This window comes from Tachyglossus aculeatus (genome assembly GCF_015852505.1).
Source record: "Tachyglossus aculeatus isolate mTacAcu1 chromosome 12 unlocalized genomic scaffold, mTacAcu1.pri SUPER_6_unloc_1, whole genome shotgun sequence".
Classification (NCBI taxonomy): domain Eukaryota; kingdom Metazoa; phylum Chordata; class Mammalia; order Monotremata; family Tachyglossidae; genus Tachyglossus; species Tachyglossus aculeatus.
Window position 1 is genome coordinate 1,100,423 of NW_024044828.1, and position 11,592 is coordinate 1,112,014.

The 11,592-nt window shown below is 51.5% G+C and overlaps 1 protein-coding gene across 1 annotated transcript in view; it reads right to left on the reverse strand.

Moving 5' to 3' along the window:
• The window catches only part of TGM7 (transglutaminase 7), a 42,275-nt gene extending 34,573 nt beyond the window's left edge, over nucleotides 1-7,702 (reverse strand). Inside the window, exons 1-3 of the mRNA XM_038740896.1 lie at nucleotides 7,693-7,702; nucleotides 4,809-5,054; nucleotides 346-588 (exon numbers count right to left, since the gene is read on the reverse strand). Coding sequence (XP_038596824.1) covers nucleotides 346-588; nucleotides 4,809-5,054; nucleotides 7,693-7,702 — 499 coding nt within the window. The remainder of the gene's footprint in view (nucleotides 1-345; nucleotides 589-4,808; nucleotides 5,055-7,692) is intronic.
• Between the last annotated feature and the right edge of the window lie 3,890 nt (nucleotides 7,703-11,592).

The window sequence follows — 11,592 nt, forward strand, 5'->3', positions numbered from 1 at the left end:
GGGATGACTGGAACATCTCTGGGATTTGGGGCTCCTCTCGGGTGTCTGCCAAGATCCCCGCCCCTGAGGGCAGCTGGCAGAGCTCTCCAGAATCAATCAATCAATCAATCGTATTTATTGAGCGCTTACTGTGTGCACAGCACTGTACTAAGCGCTTGGGAAGTACAAATTGGCAACATATAGAGACAGTCCCTACCCAACAGTGGGCTCACAGTCTAAAAGAAGTGGGTGAGAGCGCCGGGACCCTGTAGGGAAAGGCCCCAGCCTGGGGAAGCCGCTCAAATCCCCTCCCCATCTGCCTAGCTTCACCCCGGCACCCCTCCTTCACAGGCCCGCTCAACCTACCGGGACTCCAAGGGTTGAAGAGCAAGATAAATTCCCCCAGCCGGTGGGATTGGACACGGCTGGACCCCGAGATTTCCACCTTCAGCGTGTAGCGTCCGATCACGGCGTCGGCGGGGGGTGCCAGGGAGACCCCGAGGGACGTGGCGCCTTCCGGGAGCCAGGCGACACCCCAGGCCCCGCTGCTGTCGGGCGGAGACAGGGAGATCCTCGTCTGGGTGCCCAGCTCCCTCTTGGGCCTGGGCCCTTGGGGAAAGAAGGGACACCATTAACCCCAGACCTCTGCCTGGCTCCCTGATGGCGGACAACCTGGGGCCGAAGCTGCCCAAGGCCCCGGATCGTCCGGCCCTGGCGCGCCCACTGCCCGGATGACCGAGATCCACAATCACCCAGGGCCCGGACCACTTGGAGTCTGGGCTGCCCAGAACTCAAGTTCTCCTACATGACCCAAAGTCCCCCAACCCAGACTGCCCAGGGCCCTGACGGCCCAGAGACGGGACCAGCCCGAACCCAGGCCATCTAAAGCCCAGACCACCTGAAGTCTGGGCAGACTAGAACTCAGGACCACCCATCTGCCCACGTCATCCCCCTGGCCCAGGTCATCCCCCGGGCCTGGAATGCCCTCCTTCTGCCCATCCGCCAAGCTAGCTCTCTTCCTCCCTTCAAGGCCCTGCTGAGAGCTCACCTCCTCCAGGAGGCCTTCCCAGACTGAGCCCCTTCCTTCCTCTCCCCCTCGTCCCCCTCTCCATCCCCCCCATCTTACCTCCTTCCCTTCCCCACAGCACCTGTATATAGGTATACACATTTGGTTTGCACATATTTATTACTCTATTTTACTTATACATATCTATTCTATTTATTTTATTTTGTTAGTATGTTTGGTTTTGTTCTCTGTCTCCCCCTTTTAGACTGTGAGCCCACTGTTGGGTAGGGACTGTCTCTATATGTTGCCAATTTGTACTTCCCAAGCGCTTAGTACAGTGCTCTGCACATAGTAAGTGCTCAATAAATACGATTGATTGATTGATTGATTGATCTGCCCATAGTCCAGAATGCCCAGAGCCCTGGCTGTCCAGAGCCTAAATAATAATAATAATAATGGCATTCACTCTATTTATTCATTTATTTATTTTACTTGTACCTATCTATTCTATTTATTTTATTTTGTTAGTATGTTTGGTTTTGTTGTCTGTCTCCCCCTTCTAGCCTATGAAGCCCACTGTTGGGTAGGGACTGTCTCTATATGTTGCCAGCTTGTACTTCCCAAGCGCTTAGTACAGTGCTCTGCACACAGTAAGCGCTCAATAAATACGATTGATTGATTGATTTACTTCTCTAGGCCTCAGTGACCTCATCGGTAAAATGGGGATTGACTGTGAGCCCCCCGTGGGACAACCTGATCACCTTCTAACCTCTCCAGCGCTTAGAACAGTGCTTTGCATATAGTAAGCACTTAATAAATGCCATTATTATTATTATTATTAAGTGCTTACTATGTGCAAAGCACTGTTCTAAGTGCTGGGGAGGTTACAAGGTGATCAGGTTGTCCCACGTGGGAACAGTGCTTTGCGTATAGTAAGCACTTAATAAATGCCATTATTATTATTATTATTATTATTATATTACGCACTTACTATGTGCAAAGCACTGTTCTAAGCGCTGGGGAGGCTACAAGGTGATCAGGTTGTCCCATGTGGAGTTCACAGTTTTAATCCCCATTTTACAGATGAGGTCACTGAGGCCTAGAGAATAATAATGATAGCATTTATTAAGCGCTTACTATGTGCAAAGCACTGTTCTAAGCGCTGGGGAGGCTACAAGGTGATCAGGTTGTCCCACGGGGGGTTCACAGTCTTAATCCTCATTTTACAGATGAGGTCACTGTGGCCTAGAGAAGTGAAGTGACTTGCCCAAAGTTACCCAGCTGACAAGTGGCAAAGCCGGGATTTGAACCCATGACCTCTGACTCCCAAGCCCGGGCTCCTTTCGCTGAGCCACGCTGCTTCTAAACCACACAGAGCTCAGACTACCCGAAGCCTGGGCAGACCAGAACTCGGGACCACCCACACTGCCCCGAGTGTCGACTGCCCATGATGATGATGGTATTGGTTAGGCGCTTACTATGTGCCCAGCCCCGTTCTGAGCACTGGGGGTAGATACAAGGTGATCGGGTTGTCCCACGTGGGGCTCACAGACTTACTCCCCATTTTCCAGATGAGGTAACTGAGGCCCAGAGAAGTGAAGTGGCTTACCCAGAGTCGCAGCACTGATAAGTGGCGGAGGCAGGATTAGAACCCACAACCTCTGACTCCCAAGCCCGGGCTCTTCCCACTAAACCACGCTTCTCTGCTTCTTCTGCCCAGAGCCAGGACAATCCAAAGCCTAAACCACACAGAGCCCAGACCACCCGAAGCCTGGGCAGACCAGAGAAGCAGCGTGACTCAGTGGAAAGACCCTGGGCTTGGGAGCCAGAGGTCATGGGTTCTAATCCCGGCTCCGCCACTTGTCAGCCATGTGACTTCGGGCAATCATGTCGCTTCTCTGGGCCTCAGTTGTCTCATCTGGAAAATGGGGATGAAGACCGTGAGCCCCACGTGGGACAACCTGATCACCTGAGCGGGCAAGTCACTTCACTTCCCTGGGCCTCAGTTGCCTCATCTGGAAAATGGGGATAAAGACCGTGAGCCCCACTTGGGACAACCTGATCACCTGCGCGGGCAAGTCACTTCACTTCCCTGGGCCTCAGTTGCCTCATCTGGAAAATGGGGATGAAAACTGTGAGCCCCACGTGGGACAACCTGATCACCTGCGCAGGCAAGTCACTTCACTTCCCTGGGCCTCAGTTGCCTCATCTGGAAAATGGGGATGAAGACTGTGAGCCCCACGTGGGACAACCTGATCACCTGCGCGGGCAAGTCACTTCACTTCCCTGGGCCTCATCTGTAAAATGGGGATGAAGATGGGACAACCTGATCACCTGCGCTTAGAAGAGTGCTTCGCACATAGTAAGCGCTTAACAAATGCCATCATTATTATTATTATTATTATTATTATTATTATTATTACCAGAACTCAGGACCACCCATACTTTCCGGAGTGGGGACTGCCCATAGCCTGGACTGCCCTTTTAGACTGTGAGCCCACTTTTAGACTGTGAGCCCACTGTTGGGTAGGGACTGTCTCTATATGTTGCCAATTTGTACTTCCCAAGCGCTTAGTTCAGTGCTCTGCACACAGTAAGCGCTCAATAAATACGATTGATGATGATGATGCCCAGAGCCCTGACTGCCCAGAGACAGGACCATCCTAGGCCTAAACCACACAGAGCCCAGACCACCTGGAGTCCAGACCGTACAGAGTCCGGCCGTCTCGAGCCTGGGCTGACCATACGCCCGAGGGGGGACGTCCCCCGGCCTGAATGTCCCAGACCCCTTGACCCCCAAGACGCAGAAAAGTCCAATCAATCGTATTTATTGAGCGCTTACTGTGTGCAGAGCACTGTACTAAGCGCTTGAGAAGTCCAAGTTGGCAACATATAGAGACAGTCCCTATCCAACAGTGGGCTCACAGTCTAGAAGGGGGAGACAGACAACAAAACCAAACCCTCCAGAGCCTGAACCCCTGGGAGCCCAAGTTGCCCAGAGGCCTCCCCTCCTGGAATCCAGACCACCCAGAACCCTGACCACATGGACATGAATAAAAATATTCATTCATAATAATAATAATAATAATAGTAATGGCATTTATTAAGCGCTTACTATGTGCAAAGCACTGTTCTAAGCGCTGGGGAGAATACAAGGTGAGCAGGTTGTCCCACGTGGGGCTCACAGTCTTAATCCCCATTTTCCAGATGAGGGAACTGAGGCCCAGAGAAGTGAAGTGACTTGCCCAAAGTCACCCAGCTGACAAGTGGCGGAGCCGGGATTTGAACCCATGACATCTGACTCCAAAGCCCGGGCTCTTTCCACTGAGCCACGCTGCTTCTCCAATTCGATCGTATTTATTGGTTAATTGTTAATTATTGCTTAATAATAACAATGATGGCATTTGTTAAGCGCTTACTATAAATAAATCGGAATCTGGAATTAAAGCTCTTTCTCGTAATGGTTTCACCCGAATGGGGAGGCGTTCTAGACTGTGAGCCCGCTGTCGGGTAGGGACCGTCTCTATATGTTGCCAACTTGGACTTCCCAAGCGCTTAGTCCAGTGCTCTGCACCCAGTAAGTGCTCAATAAATACGATCGAATGAACGAATGTGGGGCTCCCAGTGTCCATCCCCATTTTCCAGATGAGGTCACGGAGGCGCGGGGAAGTCCACGCAGCTGCCAAGTGGCACCCACGACGTCCGACCCCCGAAGTCCGCGCTCTTTCCACCAAAGCCACGCTGCTTCTCCCCAGGCCCCCGGAGAGTTCAGACCACCCGGAGCCCAGCCTGCCCAGAGTCCAGGGCCTTCGAGGCCACTCACCCGTCTCCGCGATGAAGACGAGGCGGTCCGTGTCCGGCTGGAAGGCCCGGTTGCCGAAGTACAGCGTGATGGAGAAAGGCTGGCCCCGGCGCACCACCAGCTGGCCCCTGCTCATCTCCTCGGTGTGGTGTCGCCTGCCGTTCTCGGGACCCCGCAGGTCGGCAAATAGGAACTCCAACCCTGCGGGCACCAATGCCACCCGCCTCAGTGCCCTCCGTGAACCTCCTCTGCAGCTCGGGGCCACGGCTTCACAGGGAGGTTGCCACGGGGGCCCATGGAAAGGGCTCCATAGGAGCAGGGCAGTGTTTCCAATCAATCAATCAATCAATCAATCAATCAATCAATCGTATTTATTGAGCACTTACTGTGTGCAGAGCACTGTACTAAGCACTTGGGAAGCACAAGTTGGCAACACATAGAGACGGGCCCTACCCAAGAGCGGGCTCACAGTCTAGAAAGGGGAGACAGAGAACAAAACCAAACGTTAACAAAATAAAATAAATAAAATAGGTATGTACAAGTAAAATAAATCAATAGATAGAGTAATAAATATGTACGAACATACATACATATATACAGGTGCTGTGGGGAAGGGAAGGAGGTAAGGGGTGGGGGGGGATGGAGAGGGGGAGGAGGCTTTCCATTCATCTATTCGTTGTCAGCTGTGTGACTTTGGGCCTCAGTTCCGGGCAAGTCACTTAACTTCTCCGTGCCTCAGTTCCCTCATCTGGAAAATGGGGATCAAGACTGGGGGCCCCACGTGGGACAACCTTGATTACCTTGCATCCCCGCCCCAGTGCTTAGAACGGTGCTTGGCACATGGTAAGCGCTTAACAAATACCAACATTATTATTATTATTATTCATTCATTCATTCATTCAAAAGTACTTATTGAGCGCTTACTATGTGCAGAGCACTGTACTAAGAGCTTGGGACAATAATACAACAATAAGCAGTCATATTCCCTACCCTCAATGAACTTACAGTTTAGAGGTATTTGTTAATGATGATAATGATGGCATTTATTCATTCATTCATTCATTCAATCGTATTTATTGAGCACTTACTGTGTGCAGAGCACTGTACTAAGCGCTTGGGAAGTACAAGTTGGCAACATGTAGAGATGGTCCCTACCCAACAGTGGGCTCACAGTCTAGAAGGCTCACAGTCTAGAAGCACTTATTAAGCACTTACTATGTGCAAAGCACTGTTCTAAGCGCTGGGGAGGTTACAAGGCGATCAGGTTGTCCCACGGGGGGCTCACAGTCTTCATCCCCATTTTACAGATGAGGGAACTGAGGCCCAGAGAAGTGAAGTGACTTGCCCAAAGTCACACAGCTGACGAGTGGTTTGTTAAGCCCTTACTATGTGCCGAGCACATGATGTAATAATAATAATAATAATGTTGGTATTTGTTAAGTGCTTACTATGTGCCAAGCACTGTTCTAAGCGCAGAGATAGATACAAGGTAATCAGGTTGTCCCACGTGGGGCTCACAGTCTGCATCCCCATTTTACAGATGAGGTAACTGAGGCACAGAGAAGTGAAGTGCCCAAGGACACAGAGCTGACAAGTGGCAGAGCCCAGGCCTGGGATTCAGAAGGCCGTGGGTTCTAATCCCGGCTCCACCACTTATCTTTCGTGTGACTTTGGGCGAGTCACTTCACTTCTCTGGGCCTCACTCACCTCACCTGTAAGAAACGGGGATTAAGACTGGGAACCCAAAGTGAGACGGGGATTGTGAGCTTGTTTCTAACCCGGTGCTTAGAACGGCGCTTGGCACATAGTCAGCGCTCAACAAGTCCTTCTCTGCATCAGATCGAAACTCCTCATCGTCGGCTTTAAGGCACTCAATCGTCTCTCTCCTTTCTATCTAAACTCTCTCCTCTCCCACTACAACCCGGCCTGCTTACTTCATCATCATCATCATCAATCATATTTATTGAGCGTTTACTGTGTGCAGAGCACTGTACTAAGCGCTTGGGAAGTACAAGTTGGCAACATATAGAGACAGTCCCTACCCAACAGTGGGCTCACAGTCTAAAAGGGTGGGCTCCTCTAACCCCAATCCTCTCACTGTCAACCGCTTGCTCCCGTCCTCTATCCCTCCCGGAGCTCTCTCCCATTTTATATCCATCCCACAGATCTCCACTCTCCCCATCTTCAAGCCCCACTGTAGTCTGACTAAACTCTCGCTTTCTTGTTGTATTTGCCCTTCCTTCTGCGTTGCCTTTTTTTACTCGAGTCTGTATTCTTTAAGCGCGCTGATAATTAATTACCCCGCTCCCGTAGCACTTATGTATATATCCCATAAACTGCAGCTTCCCCGATCGGTAATTGATTATAACGCGTGTCTTTTCCAATAGATTGTTAGCCCCTGAGGGTAGGGATCATTTCTATCAACTCAATTGCACTGTACACTCGCAAGTGCTTAGTGAGAGTAAGAGCTCAATAAATTCCAATGATTTGCTGATCGATTGATTGACTGGATGGCACTCTCCCGAGCGCTTAATACAGTGCTCCGCACACAGTAAGCGCTCAAAACATGCCACTGATTGAGTGACTGATGGGATGGACCGCTGCCTGGAGGCAGGGGAATGGACCTTATGGTCCCACAAGGAATCTAGAAGACCAGAATCCCATCCCGGCTTAACTTAATCCCCGCTCCCTCCTCTCCTCCCCTCCCTCTCCCCTCGCCCCCAGATCTCCTCAGAGCACAGCTAGGCTGGGCTAAGGGCAGAGGAGATGACCGGACAGTTTGTTTCCCAAGGAAGTCTCCTCCTGCACCATTGCAGCCTCTCCGGTCTCCCATGGCCTCTGGGTGACTCTTCTCCTTTCCTCTAGTGAGCTTCCCCTGGGACATGGATAAACTCCCTGGACTCACCCGAATCCATGTTTTTCTTCTCTCCTCTCGTCTCTTCTTTTCTTCTGAGCGATGCAACTTTTCTCCAAGGAGAGTCAAACCCGACTGACTCCTCTTAGCATGAACGGCCAATGGCAGGGCCTCAGAGTACTGCTCCTCCTGCTCTCCCATAAGCTAATGGGCTCCTCCTCCTCTTCCTCCTCCTTTTCCCCCTCCTCTTTCTTGTCCTTCTCCACTTCTTTCTGATTCTCCAATTCCACTCTCTTTCCTCCCTCCTCCTTCCCCTCCTCTTTCGTCCTCCTCTCACTCTCCCTCCTTCTCCTCCTCCTCCTTCCTCCTTCTCTTTCCCCTCCTCCTCTTCCTCCAGCTCCTCCTTCTTCTCACTCTCTTCCTCCCCCTCCACTTCTTCCTCCTCCGTCCTCTTCCTATCTTTCCCTTCCTCTTCTTCCTCCAGAATTCCCCATGGTTCAGGACCGAACTGGTACGACCGTCCGGTCTCCAGCACGGTTGACCAGCTTAGGGTGACGTCGGAAGTGACCCGTCCGGAACCTCTGTCGCCACATGGGCAGAGTCAGAATTTGACGTCAGATGGTTAGGAGAGTGAATTTTTGCTCTAGCCCATAATCAGCTTGCTGAATTAACTTTCCGTGACCTGAGTGGGGAGGTGGGGACCCGGTGGCTGGCTATTCCGCAGCCCAGGAGGGTGTAGGAGCTTCAGCGGGGATGCGGGAGCAGGGAGAAGATGCGGGGACGGATCCACAGTCACTGAGCAGGGAGTCTGGTGCTTTAGAGGTGTGTCCCGGATGGAAAATGTGGCTGGTGGGAAACCCAGGCTGGCAAGCTGTTTATTTACACTGTTAATAAAAATAATGATGGCATTTATTAAGCGCTTACTATGTGCCAAGCAGTGTTCTAAGCACTGATGTTGTCACAAGAGTGCTCACTCACTCCCTAGGTTAATTCATTCATTCAATCATATTTATTGAGCGCTTACTGTGTGCAGAGCACTGTACTAAGCACTTGGGAAGTACAAGTTGGCAACATATAGAGATGGTCCCTACCCAACAGTAGGCTCACGGTCTAGAAGGTGGGCTCACAGTCTAGAAGGTTAATCTGTTGTTGAGAGGCAGCATGGCTCAGTGGAAAGAGCCCGGGCTTTGAAGTCAGAGGGCATGGGTTCAAATCCCGGCTCTGCCAAATGTCAGCTGGGTGACTTTGGGCAAATCACTTCGCTTCTCTGGGCCTCAGTTACCTCATCTGTAAAATGGGGATTAAGACGGTGGGACAACCCGATCACCTTGTAACCTCTCCAGTGCTTAGAACAGTGCTTTGCACACAGTAAGCGCTTAATAAATGCCATCATCATTATTATTATTATCTGGATAATTTGTCACAGATGCCAACGGTTTTGGTCGTCGACCCCTCAGTCCTATCTCAGGATTTACCACGTGTGAGGGGGAAATCACTCCCCACCATGGGCGCTGGACTCCCCGCCCCTCGCAGAGAGTGACTGGCACCTGTTGAGGGCTCGCGGCTCTGCCCCAGCCCCCTCCATAATAATAACAATAATAATGATGGCATTTATTAAGTGCTTACTATGTGCAAAGTACTGTTCTAAGCACTGGGGTAGATACAAAGTAATCAAGCTCTCCCACATGGGGCTCACAGACTTAATCCCCATTTTCCAGATGAGGCCACTGAGGCCCAGAGAAGTGAAGTGATTTGCCCAAAGTCACCCAGCCGACGAGTGGCGGAGCCGGGATTTGAACCCATGACTTCTGACTCCAAAGCCCGGGCTCTTTCCACTGAGCCACGCTGCTTCTCCATCCCTGCACGGCAGATGCTCCCTGGAACCAAACACTTTCTGCCGTTTATGGTGGATGTGGGGTGCCAGGAGGGAGGAAGGGTGGTGGGTTCAGTTGTCCATGTTCTTCTGAGAGCAGCTAATGGACTGTGGGAAAACTGTCCTCATTCCCAGATAGGACCACCAAAATCCCCCTTCTCATCCCATTTCCCTGAGCATGCACAGACTTCCTACCCGCGGAGCGTGATGCGAGTGTCGCCAGGGAACTGGTCCTACGTCTCTGCCTGGTGTCCATCATGGCTCCCCAAGCTGGGGGGGTCTCCATTTATTCATTCAATCATATTTATTGAGCACTTACTGTGTGCAGAGCACTGTACTAAGCGCTTGGGAAGTACAATTCGGCAACAGATAGAGACGATCCCTACCCAACAACGGGCTCACATTCATTAAGAGAAGCAGCATGGCTCAGTGGAGTCAGGGGTCATGGGTTCGAATCCCAGATCCATCAATTGCCAGTTATGTGACTTTGGGCAAGTTACTTGACTTCTCTGGGCCTCAGTTACCTCATCTGTAAAATGGGGATCAAGACTGTGAGCCCCCCGTAGGACAACCCGATCATCTTGTAACCTGCCCAGCGCTTAGAACAGTGCTTTGCACATAGTAAGCGCTTAATAAACGCCATCATCCTCCTCCTCATCATCATAGATATAGGCACATCATTAATAGAGTAATAAATCTGTACAAATCTACACAAGCACTGTGGGGAGGGGAAGGGGGTAGGGCAGAGGGAGGGAGTGGGGGTGATGGGGAGTGGAGGAAAAGGGAGGGCTCAGTCTGGGAAGGCCTCCTGGAGGAGGTGGGCGCTCAGTAGTAGAGCTGAGGCTCCCATAGCTAAGGGTCCCCGAGCTGACGGTTCCCAAGCTGAGGTTCCCCGAACTGCAGGTATCCAAACTCTTCAGCGGCTTCCCAAAGGCCCCACCCATCCCAGCTGGACGCTCACAGATTGGGCTGCTGGAGCTGTTTGCCCTCCCGGCCAGGCAGAAGCTTCCAATTATAATAATAATAATAATAATGGTATTTGTTAAGCATTTACTACATACTGTACTAAGTGCTGGACAGCTGACAGAACCAGTGACTCATTCCACCACCACTCTGTCGCCCGCCGCCCCACTCCCCGCACCAGTGGCCAATGCTGCCTGAGGTGGTCAGAGCCCAGATGTTCCCCTAAGGCCACCAGTGAGGGGAAATCACTCCTCTGGGCCTCAGTTACCACTTCTGTCAAATGGGGATTAAGACTGTGAGCCTCATGTGGGACAACCTGATTACCTTGTATTCATTCATTCAATCGTATTGTATCTACAGTTGTAGCAATTGTATCTACCCCAGTGCTTAGACGGGTGCAGGGAGTGCCCTGATCTCTTCTGATCTATGCCAAGATCATCCCTAGCCGCCCTGGGCTCAGCCCTGAGATGCGTGAAAATGAATCCTGGTTAAGGGAACTGGGGACTCCTGGTCATTGGTTATCACCAGCCCCATGTGGATTTGCTTCACTCACATATGCCCACTTTGACCCACACACATACAGACTCCTACACACATAAAAATACTCACTTGCACACTCCCACAGTTGCACACACAATCTCATACACGCCAGGCACTCTCAAGCTCACTTTCCTCTGGGTTGGGAAGAGACAGGGAAAGAGGAAAGCAGAGTGGGAAGAAGGAAAGAGGGAAAGGGCAGGCTGATGAGACGGGCCAACAGGGTGGCGGGAAATGGCTGGCCCGTCAGCTGGGTGGGAGAAAGTGACCCTCACCACAGTCAGCTGGGCAAAGAGGACTCAGACTGAGCTACTGTGACTGCCAGTGGTAAATCTACAAACACAAACTGCACACCTGTTCTGTGTGCAGGGCGGGCTAGGGGTCTGGGCTCTCCTCGCCGCCTTCTTTGGAGGAACAGACGGGGCAGGAAGGAGCCACCAGTAAAGTCAGCATTGGAAAATGTCCTCACTCGGAGATACTGGAAGAGCAGGGCTGGGTGGCTACAGAGACACAGGCCGAGGTGGCGTGGGAATGAAGCTTTCGGGACCGGGAACAGCGGGGCCGGCAGATAATAATAA